This window comes from Corvus moneduloides, chromosome 4, assembly GCF_009650955.1.
Source record: "Corvus moneduloides isolate bCorMon1 chromosome 4, bCorMon1.pri, whole genome shotgun sequence".
Lineage (NCBI taxonomy): Eukaryota > Metazoa > Chordata > Aves > Passeriformes > Corvidae > Corvus > Corvus moneduloides.
The window spans coordinates 34,844,747-34,868,237 of NC_045479.1; the positions used below are offsets into that span (position 1 = coordinate 34,844,747).

The following is a 23,491-nucleotide window of genomic DNA, read 5'->3' on the forward strand; positions in this document are numbered from 1 at the left end:
GTCTAGAAGTTGCCAGTTCTGGGCCTTTCTGAGTCATTAGCAGACCAGAGCTAAGTTAGTCTCAGGAAGAGTACCTCAGTTTTCTCTTTACCAGTGACTGTTTTGATACCCCTTTATTATAGGGTATACCGATTTTTTTTATTGCTTTGGCTAAAGAAAAGACAGAAACCTCACCTTTTGTATGTTAGATGTTTAAAAGGATGTCAGAAAAAATGGAGAATTTGGAATAGATTGAGAGTACATTCAACAGGAGAAAGAGCTGTATTGTTAACTGGTGTGTTCTGTGCTTTTTCTATGCCTGTCATTGTGCTTCACTGTTATTACCCTTCACAAAAAGGCAGAGTTGCATCTTTTTGTCCCAACAGATACCTCCACGTATTTACCATTTCTTGATCCATTTTTAGACATGAGCTTCTGGAAGAGGCTCGGAGAAAAGGTTTGCCTTTTGCGCAGTGGGATGGACCAACGGTGGTTGCCTGGCTGGAGGTAAGTGTTGGACATAACTTGAAAAAGTGAGTCACATTTGTAGACTGCTTCTGTGTGCTTATCCTTACAAAAGAGTCTCCTTAAAGTCTCTCCTTACAAAGTCTCTCCTTAAAAGAGACTGTTACAGCCTCTTCCCCTCTCTGTGTGCACTGTGCTGTCAGCACTACATAGATTTTGACACTGGATGGTGTAAATTAGAGACTAGAGCTAAAACAAGTAAGACAGAGTTACAAAGTGGGATGAGGACCAGAAATTTGATTGAATCTCAAATTTTTGAAATTTTTGCATTTCTCAGTCTCTAAATGTCTAGGAACTCCACAGACAGTTTATGTAGAATGATGAGTTAATTTTAAATAAATTTAAAGAATTTGTAACTTTCTGTATTTTAAAAACATAATGGGGAAAAAAGTGTTCCTCTCACCATTTTCACCTGCAGTGTAAGAGTTCCAGGTTGAAATCTCTCTGATTTGACAGGCAGTGCCTTCATATCTGAAATCCAGTGTGATTGGATTTCACAGCCAGAGAGAGATGTCCTTTATTTGGAGGACCTAAATGAATGAGTTCTGGAAATCAAGAAGAAAAAACATTCAGCAGAGCTGTCATCAATTTTGACAAAAATATCAGTGAATATTTTAGATGAACTACTCAAAAAATACACAAATGCTGAGGGGAGAAGAAGGCAGAGAAAGTAAGAATGTTCTTATACAAATACACTTTTACATGGCAAGGCTGTAACACTTCAGTGCAGATACAAGCTCTTTGTTGGCTCAAAGAACAAGTGTCTATTCCTTACTATACCAAGCATTGCTACCTATTCACAACTTTCCTCCTTCCTGCTGTAGCTATAACCCACTGATCATCAGTTAGACTTTGTAAAGTGTTTCCCTTCAATAGGAAAAAAAGATCCCTCTCCAAAGCTTTGGCAGATATGTGCTAGTGAATAAATGAAAGATGAGAAATGAAAGCAGCTAATGTTTACAAAATTTCTGCTTCACATTGGAGTTGCTGAAGGTACCTAATGAAAAAGACAAAATGAAAACTGCAGAAAGTCAGTACAAGCATTTGCATATGACCTTGGAAAACGGGATTATATCTTCCTTCCCAAAAAATCTCTGTAAATATGGAACAATCCTTAATTTGGCCACTACTTGACGTTTTCATATGACTTTAAGAGGTATGTAACAAGATTTATACCGGTCATAAATAATAATAATTACACTAAATGATTTGCTGAAAACATGAACATACAAAAGTCTGTAATTTCTGATACCAATACCCTCCTCTTTCAAGGTGATCCACAATTTCAAGCAGTTTTTGACAAGTTAAGCCCTAATTCCTTTCCCCTTGATTCTTTTCTGAAAAATAGGGTATGTTTCCCACTGTCTGAGAGGGGCTGTAAAGAGAAATCAGGGCCTATGAAGTTCTTGGGGAATATGATGACAGTAGCAAAGGAGAGCTCACAAGGAAGTTAATGTTGCAGTAGTAAATGCAGATTGAATACTGATGATAAAAATATATGAGGATAGGAGTAGTGTGTTTATTCAGTGAGCATCAGTGCATTCAGTCAGCAGATGGACGCTGTGTGCATTTCATACTCTCCTGAAGAAAAATATAACATATGCATTCATCTTCAGCTAAAGAATAAAATAATAATAAAGGAGACAAAGGCTGAAATTTAAGAAGTATATTGTGAAATTTTCAAACTTTTCAGGGCTTTTCAGCCTTAGCATTTATTCTTGCTGTTTGTATGTAGCACAGACACAGTTGAGAAATACTTTTAAGAATTTTTTGTTTTCCTAATTAATTATGGAAAAGCATATCAATCTTGATATCTGAGTTCTCTGTCTAGAATGATTACTGTGTTCCCTTTTTAGAGACTTTATCTAACATCATTTTCTTCTAGACAGCTATTTACTGAAGAATTTACTTATTTTGTTAAAGAAATTATTTACCTAATAAGCAGCAACCATTTATATCTCTTTCTACAGCGAATAACTCACAGTGTTTACACTTTTCTGTTTTTCAAGTGCATGTGTGAAAAAAATTAATGTCAAAATAAATGAGGTGATGAAACCCATTTTAAAGCTATGCATAGTTTTCTCCATGGCCCTTTGTTTAAGTGCAGCTGGGTGATATCTACATAATTTTTGGTTTGTTTTATTTTTTTCTTTCATGAAACTTTGTATTTTGTAATAGTTTGCTGGAATTAGATAATGTTTTTGAGGTTTAGACTAGCATTGGATGGAGGGTAGTGGCTAATCCCATCAGTGGGAAGGATGTTTTTAAACACAATGCAGTCATTTCTCAACCTTTGTGATACTTCAGGACTCAAAGTCTGACTGAGCCTTTTGCAACCTGACAGTCAAGTCTGTTTTCTGTGTAACATAAAAGTGACCTAACATCTGTCTTTTATGGAAATATTTCCCAGATAATGCATACACTTCTTAATAACCACACAGGTCTTCCCCCTACTGTGTCAAATGAAATGAAAATCCTTGCAATTCATCATTGCTTTCCAGATTTGTTGGTGAATTTCCTCATTTCCTTGACCTTGTGTCCTGTTTTAGTAAGCCTGTATTAAGAAAAAAACCCAACAATGGAATCAGCTAATTCTGATGGCCTATTTGAGATGCACCTAGCTAGGTCTTTTTTTCCATTGTGTTATCCCTAAAATCTCAGTGATTATGGCATTCAGTGCTTATGTTCTTCTCACAGGCTTTCCTAAGTATAGTGTACTTCATACCACGATCAGAAACCTCACATAAATGTATCCCTGATATGAATTTACCTCCTTAGGGAAAAAAAGAGCTGTAGACACTGTAGTCATATAAATGAGGCAGCATAAAATGAGAAAGCTGAGAAAAACAAAAAATAATTCACACTCAGTAAGTCCTCTTACAAGGAAAGACTAAGTGGTGAAGCAAGGCTGGCCTGGGCTAGTAAGACTAACATAAGGAGAGGAAAAGCATGTAAGTATATATCTTCTAAATCCATATGTGATGGAGCTGTGCTGCACCTTCTAACCAGTATTCCTAGCTGGGATGTGACACCATACCAGCCTGTTCCCAAATTTATTCTGAAGTCTGTCCCTGATAGGTTGGTTGTTTGAGCTGGGCTTGGTTAACTTCTACTAAGAAAATAAAAGCTGAGAAATGCAAGATTGTGTCCCTTGAATGCACCGTGTTAAAAAAAGAGAAAGCCATTTCAGTACAAAAGTGAAGAAATTACTTCAGTCCTCCTAGATTATTTTCTGTATTTAAGATTATCAGATGGGCAGGAACACTGACTTGTGCCAGTACTTGCTCATTAAAAACCTGGGAAAGGAGTAGCCCAGGGGATGGAAGCACACAGCTCTAAAAATAATTCAAAGCATGCCTTGCTTTAAAGTTCTGATTACAGTAAAAGCAAAAAGAATTCACATGAAATCAGGGCAATTTCAAAGGTTCTGAAACAATTTTGTTTTATTAAAGACTATCATGTTCATATTCATTTGTGTGTGTTACCATGCTTATTCAAACTGATAGGTGTCCTGACAATTAGTTATTTAATATTGGTCATTAATTAATTGTTTCTTAGTGGTCATGACACCGAGTTTGACAGAGTTTAAGAAGCTTTTGGACAATGCTCTTGGCACATGATGTGATCCTTGAGGTTGCTCTGTGCAGAGCCAAGAGCTGGACTTGATGATGCCAATGAGTTCCTTCCAACTCAGGATATTCTATGACTGTAATTTCATTCAAGAAATGGAGCAGTGCTTTGGATGAAATGTCCTTTCTCTTCACAGCTCTGGCTAGGGATGCCAGCCTGGTACGTCGCCGCCTGCCGTGCCAACGTGAAGAGTGGAGCTATCATGTCTGCTTTGTCCGATACTGAGATTCAAAGAGAAATTGGAATCAGCAATCCTCTTCATCGCCTAAAACTCCGATTAGCAATCCAGGAGATGGTATCACTGACAAGTCCATCAGCACCTCCAACATCCAGAACAGTGAGTCCTGTTCAGCTAACTTTTTCTTCCCGACTTCACCCTACAGGAGTCTGCAGAAAATCTTTTGTAGTAGCAGAGTGGCTCTGTGATAGCACATACTTCACAATCAGTGGGAACTGTCTAATAGAGACTCAGAACTACCTGTTCGTCCCTTGATTGTTGATTGCTGATGTTTTTCTTTCATCAGATATTCTTATTTTTTTTAAGCCATTGTTTGGATTATCCTTGATGTTATCTAAATCAGTATTGAGCATCTTATTTGTAATTTTGCCTGTATTTTTGCCTTTCTCTTCCTTCAAATCATCTGTACCAGCCTAATCAGATTGTTTTTCTTTTTTTGTTTGTTTGTTCTCTTTCTTTATTTCTTTTTTTGGCGTGGAGGGGAGGCAGGTGTTGGGAGAGGTTATGTAGGAACACAGCCCTTTTGAGTCTTTTTCCCATTCCCGGTTTTTGCACCCTTTCAAATGTTATCTAATATGAGTAAGCTTTAGGTTCTTCATGCTCTTAAGAGAAGCAGTGATTGGAGGTGTGAGGGGAGCATCTGGAAGGCTGCAGTGGAGCCTGTGCATTCAGTGAGGAAGGAAGAAAAAGTGGCGGCAGACAGGAGGGAAGCAAGTAAAGACACACAGCCACACAAGTCTGAAAGAAAAGGGGAATATATCAAAAAGAGCAAGGAAATAGATCAGATCAGGGGAGAGTAAGAATGAATATGCTACAGAAAGCAGGAAAAAAAGGCCAGACTGATGAGGACAAAAAGAAACAAGATCACAAAAGGGGAGTTTTTAACACTGCGATATGCTGATGGTAATGGTTATGAAAGAAGCAAGGGAGACTAACAGAAAAGAGGCTGGATCAGATGGAAAACGTGGCATAGAAGTGAAGGACAAAGACTACTACTCAAGTGGTGTAGCTCAGATTTCTAATAGCAAGTTAATAATAATGATAATGTTAATTATAATATTTATATTTTGTAATATATCATCTTCATTAAATTTATGGAGAATCTTTTGGTGGAAATTAAATTTCAGATACTTTGGAGAGGTACCAGATCCACTGACCTGCATAAGCAACTGGGCAACAGCACTAATATTGTTCTTGATTGCCATTTTATCTTCATGTTGTTAATGTTCTTTAAATATTGTAGTTCACCATCTGATACTTTCTTCCCTGAGAACAGTTTTGTGTGTCATTACCGTGGTAATATTATGAATTGTAATGGATTTTAACAAAGTAAAGCAGTAAAGACTTGATACGATGTTTGAATTACTACACAAAATTGAATTTTATTTTAAAAGCATAACAGGATATTTCAAAGCATAAAAGCATATACACTTATGAAGTGAGAGAATATAGCTAAAAACATTGGGATTACTTTTGCCTTGTTTTCTTAATTCTGCCTGAGTACTGTCAGTGCACAAAGCTGCCCTGCCCCAGTATGCGCATTTCTGAATCCCCAGTCTTTCTGCTTCTCCTCTTTCTCAGGAAAGGAGTTAATTTATCTCAGGTCTCCAGAAAACATAGCATACATCCAAGCCCCCTCCCTGACTCTCCTCACTGTGCTAGTAATAATTTGATGAAAAACAAAAGGATGAGGACAAAGTTTTACAAGGGAATTCTCTTGACATTTTTGATTTACAGAAACATGGTGCAAGTATTCATTATTTAGATTATAATATGAGCATGTGATTTGTGCAGAATATTTAGGCTGGAAAATCTTTGGGAGCTGAAGCTTACCTCTGCACAGAGCTGTGAGCTAAAGGTTGCATTTGCCAGTTGTTTATGAAATGCAGCTTTAATTATTATTCTTTCCTTTGTGGCAGTGCTCTGCCGGATTTCATCCATCAGTTCTAGTTGTAATACTCCATCACATCTGTTCAGAAGCCGCAAATGAAAGATACAAACCAAGTTGTCTAAAGTTGTCTCTAGCTGCAGCTCGGTAGAGGCAAGAACGTGGTTGTGCTGATGGTGATGCGCTGTTAACTTACAGTGGTGCTGCCTTTCTTCTTTACCACTGCTTACCTAATGTGGACCCCACCTGCCTTCCTGTGGGCCTTGTCCGTAGCCCTCAGGCAATGTTTGGGTGACTCATGAAGAAATGGAAAATCTTGCTGCTCCAGCTAAAACGGTTAGTCATTCCATTTCCACTTAAAATGGTTTCAGTGCTCAAAAGAGAATAGGCCTGTTCCTGCTTTAACACAGATGCCGTATCTTCTGTAGGATGCTTCCCAAAGCATGCCATTAGCAAGTTGCAGGGAGTAATGAAATTGAATTTAAAGAACAGTTACATTATCTTTCAGCAAAAGAATTTACAACCTGTATTGCCATCACAAAAATTGTGTGACCCTAAAACCAGTATTGGACTTTCAGCATATGTAATAGTCTCAGTGCCACTGTGAAACCTCATTTAATGAAATGAAATTGTCATGGTTACAGGTACAACATTTCTCCTGTAATCTACTCCCTCTTCTTCTAAACAGTGTTTTGTATCTGCTGATATAGAAAGAAATAAGAAAAGGCTTGAGAATGATGCATTTGACAACTTCATTATGCTGAGTCTTTCATGTCCGTGCTTGGGTATTCATGATCTTTGATTTCAGGTGCATGGAGAGTGTCATTTATTTATTGATTTTTGTCAAACCTCTCCCTAAACACTAAAGTAAGCCTTTTTTTTTTCAATATGCAACATATGTTACTTAGGTTTTGGTTTTTAACATTACATCATAACAACTCCATAAAGGTGCTTATAAAACATGATACATGTTCCAGTGAGATCTCTGAAAAAAATTATCTTCGGTTTGGCAAACGTTATAGTCAGCCCAATCCATAAATGGTGGGAGAGGTACTGGAGCTAAATTTTGATGCAATAAGGAGTTATTTCTTAGAAGTCTATGCTTGCTATAGCATTTGAAGTTTTCTCATCAGTAGTAAGGAAGCCAATTCTCATCAATATTTTTTTCTTTTTAAACTGAGCGCATTTCCAGTTTTATTATTGTTGGTAAAGATAAATGCAAATATAACAGCACTGAACTGACCAGAAGTAGAGTTGATCCTGTTTAACTGGCCAGCCAGAAAAATATAATTTTGCCATAAAAAATGTTATGTAAAAAGCTCCTTTACAATACATTCTTAAGAAGACAGATTTTCATTGTGAATGTTTCAAAATCAAACTAGAAACAAAAGACCACATCAGTAATGCCCAAATTTTTACATAAATGTGTTTTAATTGTGAAACTGTGAAGAGTGTTTAAGTAATGCTGTAATGGTATAATTTCACCAAGATATAATGATTTTCTACCTTGAAAACTCAGCTACATTTTATAGATTTGGTCTTGTAATTTTTCAGGTAGTTTAGTCCAGGACATTGCCACTGGCCAGAGTTATTTTATTCGTGCACTTTATGTGTAGATTTTCATTTTCATGAATGTGCATATGAATATCACATACTTCTATAACTAATTTTTATTGTCTTTTTACCTGCTTTACTAATTGCTTCCTGATGATAATACAGAAAGAGTCTGAAGAAGGCAGCTGGGCTCAGGTATGATCTTTCACATGACTTTTTTAAACTGAAAGTTAACAATAATGTAATTGAGTGTGTCAATATGTGTAGTGGAATATAATATTCTGACAGTATCTCAATGATTGAATTATGATTTATGTAGAGTTTTTTTCAAAGAATATATTCTCTGGACAGTTGTTTTAGGTAAAGCAGAATGAGGTACATATGCTGGTGAATATTTTTCACAAAAGAAATTCCTACACTCCAGAGACATATTCTATTTCCCATCTAAAACTAGTAGAAGTATTTTCCTCATTTTTCAGAATAGGAAAATTAAATATGCCATGAATTTGAGAGCTAACTTTTCTACAATTATACTGAATGGTTTTTTTAGAACAATTGTATAAATCACACCCAAGTATCAGTCCACAAATAGTATTATATAATTTAGTTAGAACTTTCAATTAGCTACATTTTAAATTTTTTTTCTCTGTAATATATGCACACTCTCACATGATCTTGCAATCTTTACTGATGACATTCCTTTTCCTTTCAAAACCTCACAAGAATGAGACATAAGGAGAGTATATTTTCCCTCATAGATAATATATCCATCCGGTTTACACTGTGTTATTCATTTGTTTATAATGACATTAAAAACAAAAACAAAGAGATAGTTAGTCTTGAAAATGATCCTGAGCACGATCCTGTTTGGGAAGCATAAATCTTGCAACTTATCAGTTCTCTGTTCTCTTAAGTTTTGTAGTACAAAATAATTAACAACAATGAGATGTAAAAATCTATTTTGCATCTTAATAGGGCAACTCATATAAAAATAGCTCAATGTGCACATTTTTTTCTTATACTCCTTTCCTCACCCTAGTGAAATTTTAGCTGAACAATGAAGCCTGAGTACTAGCTTCAATTAATTTCTTGAGCTCTACATATGCACTTAGGTTTAAGCTGTTCACAGCTGAAAATATCTCATTAAAATGTAAGCTTGAGTGCCAAACAACTGAAATTAACTTTTAGTCTCTGAAGGACTACAGGTGTGTAGCCATGAAGTGTCATAGATCCTATTTAGGAAATTCTTCTCCCCACTAAACAGTAACATAAGCCTCAGTGGATTCCCTGGAGCCATGTTTGCATTACCAGTTCACAGTTCAGGATTTGCCTGGCATAAATATTCTAGAAGGTCAATTGAAAGCAAGTACTATTATGAAAGATACACATTTTGATTGTGTGACAAGTTTGCTTGCATTTAAAACTCAAAATTGAAAAACATTCCTTTAAACTTACATAAGAAAACAAGATACAACAGGAAAAACAAATATCTCACAGTGGCTCCCTCTTCCAACGTTAAAGCAAAATCAGAATTCTTTTTTTTTCAGACATATCTTGTTTTCAGTCTGTAGTGCAGTCTTGAACAAACTCAAGAATTTATTCCCCCTCTCCCTTTTCTTCTCTCTGTAGACCCTGGCTTATGGTGATATGAACCATGAATGGATAGGTAACGAATGGCTCCCCAGCCTGGGTTTACCTCAATACCGAAGTTACTTTATGGAATGCCTGGTAGATGCGAGGATGTTAGACCACCTGACAAAGAAAGATCTGCGTGTGCACCTAAAAATGGTGGATAGTTTTCATCGGTATGTTGGCATAAAGACTACACCCATATAAACGCTTATGTGTCTTGTCTAGTGCTCAGTGCTGCACAGAATAAAAACACTTGCTGTTGTTTTGGTGTGGAAAAACACAGAAAAGCGAGGGCTGACTGTCAGAAATCTGAATAGAGAGATTCCTTTAGTAATAGCAACCACAGTGCAATCACATCTCTCAAAACCAAGATACTGGTACAGATAAATTTCGTAATGAGCAGGGAACCATTAAGATATCAATAGACTCTTGACAATACAGAAACAGTAATAATTTAAATGGTGTGAAGTATCAGAAAGTGTTAGACTAAGCTTTGAAGCCTTGAGATCTTATAATAATGAAAAGCTATTGTGTGTAGCACATAAAAGCTGTTAACAGTACAAGCAATTTGACAGTTGTTGGGTCACCTAGGGATATAGCTAGGAAGCTAAATTGAAAGTATGGAAATAAAGGCATTTAGACTTTAGGGAGAATGAGGTTTATGTGACAAGAAGTGGATTTCTTTTTAATATACTGTCTGATTTGTCACTTTTTTAAAGCCTGATTTGACAAAACGTTTCACGGCTCACAAGGGCTGACCTTTTCTGAATATTCTTTTAATGCTTTGGGTTTCTTATGTTAAAACAGTTATTCAAACATACTCATTTTGGTTTTTTCCATTTCATTCCTGAAGTCTGTGGAGTTTTTTTACTGTATTTGCTCTCCCCTCTGTTCTCAAGCTTTCTTACATGGGCACCATGAAACACCTCATGCGAAGTGCAGGAAATACATCCTACATATGTTCCTATCTTCAAAATTATTAACTCTGTAAATGTTTCTCTTTAAATAACAGAACAAGCTTGCAATATGGAATCATGTGTTTAAAGAGGTTGAATTATGATAGAAAAGAACTGGAAAAGAGAAGAGAAATGAGTCAGCATGAAATAAAAGGTGATAGTTCCTGGGAATGAATACTGGGAATGTTTCTTCTTTTGAAGCTTGATGCTGTTAACCCATTGTCATGCCATTTTAGCAAAGCATTTAAGCACGTGCTTTAAGCAAAACTAATGTAAGTCCATCTTTCTTCAGAGCACGTCCTATCTCCTTAAATTAGGCACAGTTAAGTACTTTGCTAAATTGGGGCTGCAATTCTGAGGTGGTTTGATACATACGTTTTGCTAAATCAGATTTTGGGTATGGATCTTATCTGACCCTCTTTCAGGCTCAGAAGCAGAAGGCCAAACAGTCTGCAGCTCAGTGATATGTGCTGGGGGCAACACTAAAACATGGGAGCACTCAGGACTTTAACACTATGCTCCAGCTTGTGAAAACCTTCGCCTTTGGTTTCTTACATCAGAATGTATCATAGAAAATGCTGCTTGGAGGGGTGACCACTGAGGCAGTTGATTGGTACATAAGAATAGCTCCTGACGAAACTGGCCTTATTAGAAGATTTCACAGCTGATTATAAAGATTTTTTCTGTGTAGACCTCTCTAGAGCGGTTGCATGCTTACTACATGGTTCTTTTTATATATAACAATTAGGGTGGCTGGGTTTTTTCAACTATCAGAAATGAATCCTTTGATTCCTTTGAGCTTTTCCAGCTCTAGTGACTACAGCAGTTAGCACTTCTCAAGCACAATGCTGATTAGGAGAGCTAAAAAAAAAAAGATGAAGGGCTACAGTGACAGTGTGCATTTGCTCAAGGCATGCACTAATGCAAAGACTTTGCCTTGGATGTGCAGGCATCAGTGCCAGTCAGCCCAAGTGGGTCTAGCTGGAGACTGACATATGGGAAATGGGTATTGGTCTCAAATTCTGGTGTGGCTTTAGCGCTGGCTCCTGCTAGGACAAGGGTAATAATCCATAGCCTCCTTCACCTTGTCATGCATTGGTCATTTATTCATGGTCCCAGGTAGGATTTGGTCTCTGCCTGCCACTGTGTTTCAGCTGATCCTGACCCCAAAGAGTGGGATGCCTTCAGCTAGGCGATGGAGAAATTCTGCTCCCAGAACACCCACACTAGCTGGACTTGTAAGGGTTCAGGAAAAAGCCTCATCACTTAGTAGCAGAAAACTCAGTACTCTCCCACTCACAACGAAAAAGATCAGCATAAGTTTGGTTTTGTTTTTTTTTAATCTTACAGGCAGGGCAGGATACCTTCGTACAATAGTGAAATCTTCAAAAATGGTTTACTAGCTCATTTTGTTGCCTCAGCTTTGTAACTGGTATGGACCTTAACAACTCTAACAGCTGTCTGCACTAAAAATAGTTTGTCTCTAAAATTGTGAACTAATCCTTTACTTTATGGCATGTTAGAAAATGATAGGTGCTGATGCAGCTCTCAAGACATTTAATACAAAACTCCCAAGTGAAGCCTTGAGGAATGGATATTTTCCCTGTGGCATTGCCCTGTAACATCTTGCCTACAAACTGAAAAGGGTATATATAGGATGTGGGAGGAATTGCATTGTGGAGATCCCCTCTGCAAGCACTTTTCTCCTTTGGAAACATTATTTGGAATAAACATTTTACTTGAAGATAGTTAAAACCACATAAGAGTTTTGGAATAGGAGGTACTAAAGCTATATGAATAGTTTGCTGGCATTCCTCATGTAAGAAATCAAGCAGTAAGACATCCACAGTTCATGCACAGCTCTACACACATGCACCTGTACAATTTGGAAGTTGACAGGTATCAGGAGACTGACCTGGTGTTATGTCCTTATAGATGTGCTGGTATGGAGCAACGATCGAGTCATACGCTGGATACAAGCCATTGGCCTCCGAGAATATGCAAATAATATTCTAGAAAGTGGTGTACATGGTTCACTTATAGCACTGGATGAAAACTTTGACTACAGCAGTTTAGCTTTATTATTACAGATTCCAACACAAAACACACAGGCAAGTTTGCTTATACTACTTCTGGTTAATCTATACCCATTATTACCTTTTATTCATCTTCAACAATTTTAATTGTTTACTTTGGTATCTTTAGGCACGGCAGATCCTTGAGAGAGAATACAACAACCTTTTAGCACTAGGAACTGAAAGACGACTTGAGGAAGTAATTAATTTTATTTTCAGTATTTATAAAATATCACAATAAAACACTAAAATTAAATCAAATGCATGAAGACATGTTAATTTTCACAATGTTAAAAACAGTCAGTTACAGCTTTAAAAAAATGTAGTAATGCCCATCAAGGTTTTTAAAGTCACCTCAGTTTGGCTACATATTTGGTCATCTTGGATGCTAAATTTGACACTGCACTCTTACCTTAAGATGAACATTTTCCAGAGGGGAAACATGAAGAATGGAGTGGAAGTTTTGCTGGCCAGAGCAGGTGGTAGGGGATGTGTGTGGGTGGGATGCCTGTGCAGTCTATTCTCTAGGACACTTACACCTTTTTTAAAAATAACAAAGTAGATTTTTGGTTTGATCTTTATTGCTTTTTTTTCTTCAAATTTCTTCAAAGTTAATCAATATTAATAGAGTGTGATTTGGGGTAGTTATCTGGGAAGAGGAATCTCAAATTCAACTATGGAAATTATTTATCTTAACGTAAGAGTCCAGTGCAAAAGTGTTCAAGTCTTGGACTTCTGCACAGGAGGAGAATAAAACTTTTAAGGACTTGATGAAAATATCAGATGCCTATGAATTCTGTGCATGCACATGAGTGTTTAATCCTTTTTTAATACTTTATGTAAGCCTCCTAATGCAGCAACAAACCACTTTCTGTCACTGTATAAGAAAGTTCTACTTTAGCTGATACTAAACCCCTTGACTATATCGAGCTAAAGATTTAAGAGGAGTTTTGGACCCCAGCATTTAATATTTCTAAAGCTTTTACTTTCACAAGCGTGTCTCAAACATATTACAGTGACTGGATGCAGTGCAACAGAGCAGGGTAGTTGTTGTGGAATACATTTGGCAGTGGTAGAGAGAGCACACAGCAGGATAATTAATCAAAATGTTTCATCTTGCTTTATCAAATACAACTCTGTGTCGACAGAGCGATGACAAGAACTTTAGGCGCGGCCCCTCCTGGCGCCGGCAGTTCCCCCCACGCGAGGTTCATGGGATCAGCATGATGCCGGGCGCATCGGAAACGCTGCCGGCCGGCTTCCGGCTCACCACCACTTCAGGGCAGTCGCGGAAGATGGCGAGTGACGGTATGCACTCATTTCTGCACTTCCTCTTGGAAAGCACCAGGCTCCTCCTAGCATGCCAGATTGACTCAATGCATGTCAGCCTCACACCACAACAACTGTGTTCATTTAACTAGGATGAACGGAGTCTGGGAGAGTTGAATTAGGGAATGGAAAAGCACTGACTTGGCATATTATTGTTTTTTCAGGTTTGCTTCAGACTGACTGTGTTTAAAATACAAAAAAAGGGCCATCTCACTATCCTACATCTGTAAAGGAAACATTCGGAAAGACAGGAATTAATTTATTAACTTTCACCTATGTAATACCTAAGCAAGTTTTCATCCTATCAGGCTCTCTAGCAGGTGGAGTGTGTTTTAGAGAAGGAAATTAGAAAGGGCTATCACCTTTATTTTCCTACCTAACTTTTAATCTAAACAGCTTAGCCTTGACTGTCAAATAATTGAACTTGCTAAGAGTTACCACCAGATGGGTAGTTAGCAAATACTGAAATTCAGGCACTAATTGAATTACTATATATCAGTCTTAATTTTCTCTGGAAATCTTTTGCTTTCCAAAAGATGTGCTAACTCAGAAACGAGTGGAAAACTAACAAGCAGATCATAATTAAAAAGTAAGTAAAATTTTAAAATTATTGTAAGAGAGCAGGCAGAGGAGACAAATCCCATCACAGATATTCCTTCAGGTATATGGAAGATAAAGCCAAGTATACCTGCCTGAAGTTCTGAGAAGTATTAGCACACAGATTGCCCCATTTAAAATACAGCCATTTATTTCATCATTACAGGATTTAGGTTCATGAATAGACTTATCTCAAAGTAATTTAATACACTGCTTGTAAAGATTACATCCTGTAACTTGATAATGAATTTGGTATGACAGTATTGCCACCTAAATTCCATTAAAGTTTCTCACCTTTAAAAACAACACTTTATAGTTGCAGTTACAGATGGAATACTTTACTGATTGCATCACTGAATTCCATTGACTCCTAGCTCCCATGGCATTTCCATAGCCCACGTTACTGTAGTACATAAGAACCTTATAAACATTCATGTATTTCATCTTCCGTTCATGGTATGATGAAGAAAATGATATTCCCATTTTACAGATGTGGAACTAAGGCACAAGGGAGATTTAGTGATTTACTTGAGGTCTTTTAGATAATTCTTGAGTTGAGTATACTGAACTCAGTAGACTTAAAGGGAAGCAATTTTGAAGACCTATATCTTCATCCAGGATTTGACTTCCTATCTGCAGTAAGAACGCAATAGTATTTGGTAAGAGCATTAGGACTTACAACAAAATAAAGACAAAATTGAGTTTTAAACTGTATTTCCTTTAGACAGATTCCAACAGTACATCAGATGTGAAGAAATGCTGAATTTTGAACTAGACCATGCCCACATTATGTCAGAGAAAGCCACAGAGCAATTTATCAGCCACCCTTCCAGCGGTAAACAGACTGATACATTTTATTGATGATTCTAAAGAGGTTCTGGTTTGTCTCCTTTTTTTTCTCCCTTCCCAATTTGCAGTTGCTTCATCACGACTGCAGAGGTTAGACAGCTCAACAGTTCGCACATACTCATGCTGACAAGGCCTAGCAAAGAAGCCAGCACTGAATTGTTGTGAGTATTCTGTAGGGGCCATCATGAAAGCTCTTTGTAACTGTACACTACCCCCCACATTATCCAAGCAAAAACCAGCATGGAGCAGAGAACAGAATTAAAGATTCACTAGGGTGGTCATTTGGTCAAGACAACAGTCTTAAGCTCAGTCCAGAGGATGCTACTACCAACAACAATATTTTGGGGAAATGGCAGAAGGCACAGGGAATGAACTTACTTTATGAGAACTTGAAAGAGTTCTACTAGGAGCTGGAGTGGGGGGCAATGCTAGTAAAGCAGAAGAGATTTACTTCTATTTACTTCTATAATACTTCTAATTAAAGCTATGACTCAATTTAGAACATCAGGTACCTGCATAAAGTTAGAACAAGACTTACACCTACAGAAAATCTTGAAAAATTTATCTATTACAGAGATTCCTGCACTTCTCAAATCATTCAGAATTGACAAAGAAAGGATAATCTGAGCCAGATGCAACTTTGGATCAAATTTAGTATTGGAATTCATGTTAAATTTTTCACCATATATCTTCTGAGTGTGGCTATGAATATCACAGTCACTGTTCCAGAGTTCTGTGGAAATACAGTTTTCTATTTTATCCCAACTTTTGCAAAAAATATGCACATGATGGTACTTACATCAATATGGCACCATTTTATGCTAGTATTTTCTCAGTAAAAGTTTCCATTTAGTTACTTGGGGAATTGTAAGGCAGCTAAAAAAAATACTTGAATATCACCAAAACCTCACCAGGCATCAAACATGCTTCGATAGCTTTTACATATGGCAGGCAAGACATGCAAGGATCTGCAAAAAAGTTTGGGGTTTTTTTGGTTTTTTTTTTTGATTCCCAAGACTGGGACAGACTTGGGGCCATCAAGGCTTTACTAACTCTGTGTAGGTTCAAAACGTGCTTAGGAATAGCAAATGTTAACGGTGGGAAAAGTAGACTGCTCAATATCCTACCGATGACATGAGCCTCACTTCACAGATCTTCAAAAGACTGCAAAAGTATAAAATCTTAATCTTAGTAAAAAAGGGAACTTTTTGTGCCACCCCTGAAAAAATAAGCTCAGGGGGGTGTGGTTATTTGTTAGTTTTGGTTTGGTTTGGTTTTTCTGAAAAAGCAAAGTTTAGCAGCTGGTTCTACAAAGATGATCATGAAGCACATGAACTACAGAAATCTTTTTATGTGTATGCATGTATAGATTCAAGCATGGTGTTGTATCAGTAAAGTCAATGACAGGACTCTCACAGGGTTCAGTGGTGACAGAAACTGAAGGCAGAGATGTGAACCTTTTCTCCTATGTGCTTCAGAATTGCAATGTTGGAAGCAATAAAGCATGACCATGAAGTTCAAACACCAATCTGTCTCTTAGGCAAACAGTAATGGGCCAGGTGAGGCTTGAAGAGTGCAACAAAGGCAGAAATGGAAAACTGATAAGCTAACAAAAATTAATTTAAGATGATCCAAGCTGTTTATTCCCACTATATTAAAAATTATTTAAAAAGTCACAAAGCACAAATAAAAATAAAGCAGCAGACTTTTCTGGCACTATGTCTGTATGGGAGCTGTGTGTTTTGAGCAAAAAGATGTGTATATCTATACAAGTTAACTTCAATTACTATTGGAGTATTAGTAGTGTTTCAAGTATCAGTGATATGTATCACATCAGTACTTGCTGCTTGTCCACTATTCTGCCAATTACATCCTAATCTTAAATGCTTGAGAGGTCTACAAGACTATCGAATCTGCATCTACATTGTAAAAGCTAATATATGAGGTTAACTGCCATTAATATACTACTATTTCTCTTTCCACTTACCATATACTCCTTTTAGAGGAGGAACAAGATGGTGTGAACTGGAACTTTAGTATATGCACTTTCTGTAAGGGTAATTTCAAAATGCCATGCAGGTTAGAAACCAAAGAGCAAGTTAAAATAATTTTGGATTCCAGTACATTATATCAAAAATCAAAACAACACCCCACCCCTCCCCCCCAAAAAAAACCATGCAGGGAAAATATTTCCTTCACTGTTACATCACACTTGAAAATTTAAACAAATTTCCTGCAACTCAAGAAAGAATGCATAAACAGAAACTGCTCATAGAGGGAGATATCAGATTTAAGGACAACAGAGGAGTTTTCAGAATTTTGTCATCACAGTTCCTGAGTAACAGGAACTCCTTCTTCATGGAAGGAGCTGATTGATACTTGGACAAAAGGGAAGATTATTCATTACAACATGCCTCCTGAAATTTTCCAGATCCAGCTTAGACTGAGATCCAGGCTTTTGTAGCACCTTGCCAAGACTACATCAGCAGCTGTGTTACTCTGGTGAAGTATCTGTACGCACAGAACCAGGAACTAAGCAGCAGAGGGGAGGGATAGCTGGACAAGCTACCACACAATGCGAGATAAGAGAGTTTTTAATACAGTAAAAGTGAACATGTCTACAAAAAGCAGGCCAAAAAGAAAGCTGGAAATGGATTCCATGTGCAGATGGTATGTGATCACAGCAGGCTGCAGATTCTTGCATTCTGCTGCTCTTATAGAGACATTCTCTTACAGAGATTGTCAAAGTCTTGTATTTCAAAATAGTTTGTGCCAACAACATCAGTTTGGTACAACCTTCCAATGTCTTTATAGTGTTTCTTCACAGCAGCTGTGAAGCAGCTTTCAAATTGCATTTCAGGTGATTTTTTTAACATTTGTTGAGACCACAATGAGCTGCCAGAAACCATGAGCAGACATTCTCAGAACAGTTATATGAGCATACTCTGCACCTGTTTTAGCGCACTCGGTATCAGAAGCTTAAGAATAGTTAAGGCTGCTGGTGCTGGCCATTCAACATTGCAAAGAAATTTACTACAGAGCACACAGGACCCATCAAACTTTCTGCTGTGGTGGCTACATGTGGTGGCCCAGCTGAGCAGCTGCAATGCCCTTACACAGCCAGTGGATTTGGGACTCACACTATCCAAGCTTTCCCAACACTTTTAACTTCTAAAACATTTGTCATTGCCAAGTCAGAACGGTCAGTAAGGACAGATTTCTTGCCACAAGCTGGAGCAATAGAACACATTAACATTTATTCTAATGAAATACTAAAGGAGATTTGGCAAAATCAATTGTGTATGGTTCCAAAGAGGATTTGTAAAGACAAATGGACAAGCAGCGTTCCAAAAAGATGTGAATGATAATCTGGAAGCAGCTGGTCCATAGCAAAGAAAGCATCAGGGTGAAAAAGGTAAATGCTGTCAAGCTGCAGTGAATTAGGAAGAACCACCACGAAGTACATCAGCAAGGTCTGTACACTGAAAATGTGCGTTTATCCTTGTGCCAAACAGGCAAAGGGCTCCAGATTCAGGAAACTAACCCCAGTGCTGAACCAAAACAGCAGGAAAACAACTGTAAAATGAACACAAGGAGCAGTCTGTTTTGACTGAAGACAACTAGTAAAAGATTAAAATGCATTATTAGTAAGTTTATGTTGCAGATTTAAAATTAAAGAAATGCACGCCTCTCTCGGATACCCAAACCCCATGTTTTAGTAACTTAGTTACTAAACTACTTAGTGCTATATTTTCTATTGTCATTGCACTTTAGACTGAATTAGAATCCTATAATCTTGCTGATTAATGTTTATTCTTTTCTCTTAGATGTCATCTCTTTCTTCTACTTGACCTGAAGTGCACTACCACTACGTAGGAAAAGAGCATTAAAACTCTCTGCAAGAACAGGATAATAGGGAAGAGAACACGTAAGGTTTATCGTACAAACAGATATGATGTTCCTTTCATGTACCGGTTAGTTTAAAACAAGAATTAAAAAAACCTAAATTACTAAAAAAAAATATGAAGAAGAAAAACAAAACAATGTCCCCCTTTTCTCTCAGCATCTCTGTCATCAAAAATTTGACAGTAGTGCACATCCAAAGCTTTTATCAAATGAAGCCACTCATCTTTACATTGTTACATCTGTTTTATTGTAAAATACTAGACATTTATGTATTTACTGTGTATGTATTTCTTTTCAAATGTGTAAGTCTTATGTAAATGGATATAAATATGATTTTTTAAAAATAAAATCTATGGTACATGGGGTCTCAGTGCAAACATTTGACAATACAGTGTCAATAATACTGTTTGTATCTTTCCATTCCACCATTTTTACCGTTTTTGGATTGTAACAGTCAAATGAATATGTTTAGCAGAGTTAGAAGCTTCAACATGTTCCTACTGAGAAAAATCTGTCAATATTTAAAGCTGAACACCTGCCTCTGATGATGTATAATAGAATGACATAACCTGGAACTGAAGCCAAAACAGACCTCTAAGGACAAAATGGAAATGTCACATACCTACAGAGAAGCACCACTATGGCTCATCTCTTAAACAAATAAACCCAGAAGAACTGTTTATTAAAAAAAAAAAAAAAAAAAGGCAATTTAATAAAACATGATTTATACAAAAAAGCCAAAAACTCTCTTCTATGTTACCTGTGGACCAAGAAGAATCTTGCTTTACCAAGAGCCACCTTTTTGTTCCAGGATCTTCAAACACCAGCCAGCATTGGAAAAGTAAATCTAAAATTTGCATAGAATCAGATTCTTGTTTCCAGATGTATTCAGAAAAGAAAAATAAAGAAAAGAGAAGCCAACCCCCACCATTTCTTCATTCTAACAGGGCATTAGGCAGGCTCCTGTCTAACGTTATGCTTTTAGCCAAGATGGCCTTGCTGAGACTTCACAGAAGTCAGTTTTATCAGAGGAAATAACTGAAAGACAGAGTGGTTAATATATAGTGTATAAAAGTTTAGAAGAGCAACTATTACCTGCTGTGGCTTTATTTGGTGGTGTTATTGTTGTTTATTCTTTGTTTAAATGGGAAGTTTCAAAGTAAGACCTACTTAATAGTCATTTACCTATTTGCTATTTTTCTGCTGCTTTATCTTAGCTCAAGACCTGTCTTTTAGTTATTTCTTTTAGCAGTTTGATCTGCAATGTTTGCACGTACATAAACATTTGTTTTGTCTATTTTTATTTGGCAAAGTTTGGTCAATCAGATGGTGAAAGATTTTTCTCCCCCGATGTCAATAAAAAAAAGAATTCAGTGCTATTTGCGTTCATAAGTCTATTAAGTTTGGTAGATAGTAGCATTAAGTTTGGAAACCAGATGCTTCTCATAGCTAAGCATAAGCACATTTTGGCACTAACAGGGACGAGTTACAATGGATTTACTGGTGAGAATCTGCCACGAGAGGGAGCACAGATCTTGCTGATGGGTGCAAAGTGCTGGCAGGGTTGTAGCGCACAACTGTAGAAAGTCAGGGCTCTTGTATGCACAGTTCCTCAGACTTGACCAACATTCTTCTCCTCCCTCAGCCTCCTTTTGGATTATTTTAGTGCAGAATGTCACAAAATAAAGCAATGCAAACACCACTGTCAGTGGCTGCAGTATCCTGTGAATACACGTTCCCTCATAAACACCAGCTCTTGTTTTGAAGAATTCCTTTTGAAGCCCACACTAAAACTTAGGGGGCAAAGGGAAATAAAGTGTGTTGGGGAAAAGAATGAGCCTGATATTATGACCAATCGAAGTTATCCTGCCCCAGGAATACAGCACCCCCAAATTATATATTTCACAGTGGAAGAAAACATACCAGAAGAATTTAAAATAGTATTATTGTGACTTCAGTTTTGATTTAAGGATAACATATCAGGTCTCCTAATTCATCCCTCATACAAGCTGAAGCTCTATCTTCTACAGCTAGAAACTCTGGTTATGCTAAATGTTGCCTACTTGGCTCCCCTTTCAGTACACTGACAATAACTACTACATCTGCCTCTTCCAGCCAAGATTCAATAATTCACTGACCAGTCCAATCTACCCACTTGCTGCTTCTCTCTAAAAACAAAATTAAGAAAATTACTGCTGTCCTACCACTTGTTAAATGGGCTTGTTCTTCTCAATGGTATACCCAGGTTGCTGGGCAGCACAAGAGCTATGTGCAAGGGTAACTACTTCTTCCTTTCTTGAGCTCAGCTCAAAGCTAAAGACAAAGCATTCTGCAACTGCAGTTCCTCAGCAAAAAGCTCCTCTGGAAAACAGAAGTAATGGCCATGAAACAATAATTTACCCACAGTATATTGCTGCAATAAGGTGCCTTTCTTTGTCTGGGTTTTCTTAATGTTGATGCATGAGACATTTGGCATTTCTAGAATCCTCCGCATTACTAGCATGGTAGTATAGTGAGCACACCTGAACACTCTGTCCTTCTCTTTTAAAATACAAGTCTTGATCTAAAATGACTCCTACCAAAATAGAAAGAAAAAAAAAAACCCACAAGATTTTTTGTTAAAAAGAGAACATTTAAAAAAAACAGCTCAGGCTTCCTCAAAAAACAGAAGTTATTACAAATATATTTTTGTTGCGGAGACACCTTAAGAATGTTACCTATTGAAGCTCTTCATAAGCAGTTCAGAGGAAAGATAATTGTTTCTTGCTAATATAAATGTAAGCACATAGCCCTCCAGAAAGGTAAGTGCATGCCTAAATATCTATCACGAATGCTGTTGAGGGTTTTGTGGGGTTTTTTTCACCTCCTTAAAAGAAGTGACCCAAACTAGAAAGCAGTTTACTTTTCCTTACAAATGAAGAAACAGGTGTAGGAGCATGAGCTATCATTGGGAAAATTATGCAAATCTAGGAAACTAATTCTCTTCACCTAGATCTATTGCAGGATCCTTACTAGAGAGTTTTTGCTCTCACTAATTAGTTCCCCTCCCCTACTTTTGCAATTACATGATGGCTGCAGCCAACGTAACGATAGCAAACATACAGAACAATGTCTCACCTTTAATTGTTATAGTAATGGCCACACACCTTGTGAATGTGCCAGTTTCTCTGTGGTAAGGCCCTTGCAGTGTCTCACTGATTTAAAAAAAAAACCATACCACTGACAACTCCCAAGAATTCCCTCCTGCTCTGTAACTGTTCAGCACAGGTTGCTACGTTGTAGCATTGTGAAATGGAAAAAGTCTCTGCAAGCCAGTCCATTATTCCGCATGGGCCTCCTGTTAAAGCCTTTGTACTTGAACAATCCATCCAGAAGAAAATAATACCTTACACTAACTGCCATGTCTATAAGAAGTACTTCAAGAAAGTAATAAGGACATCTCTGAAGAGTAAAATTATTCTCACTTTTAAATCACAAACCTATATACTTAGCATATCTACCATAAAGCATCATTAGCCTTTACTCAGTCTTTGCATGTTTTATTCCCTGTTCAGATTGTGATTTTCAACTAAAGCAAATAGCTGAGAGGGAGGGGGGTAACTTACACAATGATTTGGCAAGAAACAAGCACAGCACAGGCTCAAACTGGGCTGTTTTAGCACAACTGTATGACCTGGTTCAACGTGACTGGCCCAGCTGTCTGCAGTCCCTAGTGAAAAACACACAGACATTTGATTTAGTTCTTATGTAACTGGTAGAGCTCACCAACACCACATAAGCATGACAGGCACAAGGCACCACGAGGGTATGGCTCATATTAAGTGGCACCTATCACCTTTTAGCTCCTACATCAATCTGTTGGTTTATTTCATCACTTTACAGGGATATCATCCTTACCTCTACCCCCCACACAGTATTTCTGGACTCTTTTGAGGACCTCTCTTATGCAACGCCATCATCTGATTTGTCTGTTACTTACTCTTTCTTCCCCTGGTAAGCACTGCTGAGTTTGGGTAACTTCTCTACTTTTAAACTTTACTGGGAGCATTTATTTTTAAAAGGACTTTTACATATATTGTTCAATTAAATACCTGAAGTTTGAGAAGTAGTGTTATGTAGAAAGTGTATCCTCCATCCCCTGGCTTGTTGGGAACTCTGTAACAAGTCTGAAATGGCCTACAAAGTCCAGAATAGGCTGCTTAGTATCCATATTTGCTAAATTTCTTGGTTATATGTATCTCAGCCTAAAATGTTTAATTATGGCAGCAAAAGCACATTCCAGTTGTCCTTATCATAAGGGATACAAACCACAAAAAAAAAAATTACTAGGAAA

The 23,491-nt window shown here is 37.4% G+C and overlaps 1 protein-coding gene and 1 long non-coding RNA gene across 11 annotated transcripts in view; one reads left to right on the forward strand and one right to left on the reverse strand.

Moving 5' to 3' along the window:
* Window positions 1-20,537, forward strand: part of PPFIA2 (PTPRF interacting protein alpha 2) — a 296,305-nt gene extending 275,768 nt beyond the window's left edge. For 9 of the 10 annotated variants that reach the window (XM_032105297.1, XM_032105298.1, XM_032105300.1 and 6 more), the window contains 11 exons: window positions 405-486; window positions 4,271-4,471; window positions 6,534-6,596; window positions 7,980-8,009; window positions 9,444-9,619; window positions 10,459-10,556; window positions 12,338-12,513; window positions 12,608-12,676; window positions 13,626-13,785; window positions 15,321-15,413; window positions 19,080-20,537. In XM_032105297.1, the coding sequence (XP_031961188.1) occupies window positions 405-486; window positions 4,271-4,471; window positions 6,534-6,596; window positions 7,980-8,009; window positions 9,444-9,619; window positions 10,459-10,556; window positions 12,338-12,513; window positions 12,608-12,676; window positions 13,626-13,785; window positions 15,321-15,379 (1,114 nt within the window). In that variant the 3' untranslated portion in view covers window positions 15,380-15,413; window positions 19,080-20,537. Of the gene's footprint in view, window positions 1-404; window positions 487-4,270; window positions 4,472-6,291; window positions 6,449-6,533; window positions 6,597-7,979; window positions 8,010-9,443; window positions 9,620-10,458; window positions 10,557-12,337; window positions 12,514-12,607; window positions 12,677-13,625; window positions 13,786-15,320; window positions 15,414-19,079 lie in introns of those variants that run through there. The other variant, XM_032105306.1, reaches the window with a different exon arrangement.
* On the reverse strand, window positions 13,969-15,321 carry LOC116442400. Its single transcript, XR_004239538.1, has 2 exons — window positions 14,698-15,321; window positions 13,969-14,030 (listed from the first exon to the last, which is right to left on the reverse strand). It is a non-coding gene; the product is annotated as an uncharacterized LOC116442400 (long non-coding RNA).
* Window positions 20,538-23,491: the final 2,954 nt, after the last annotated feature.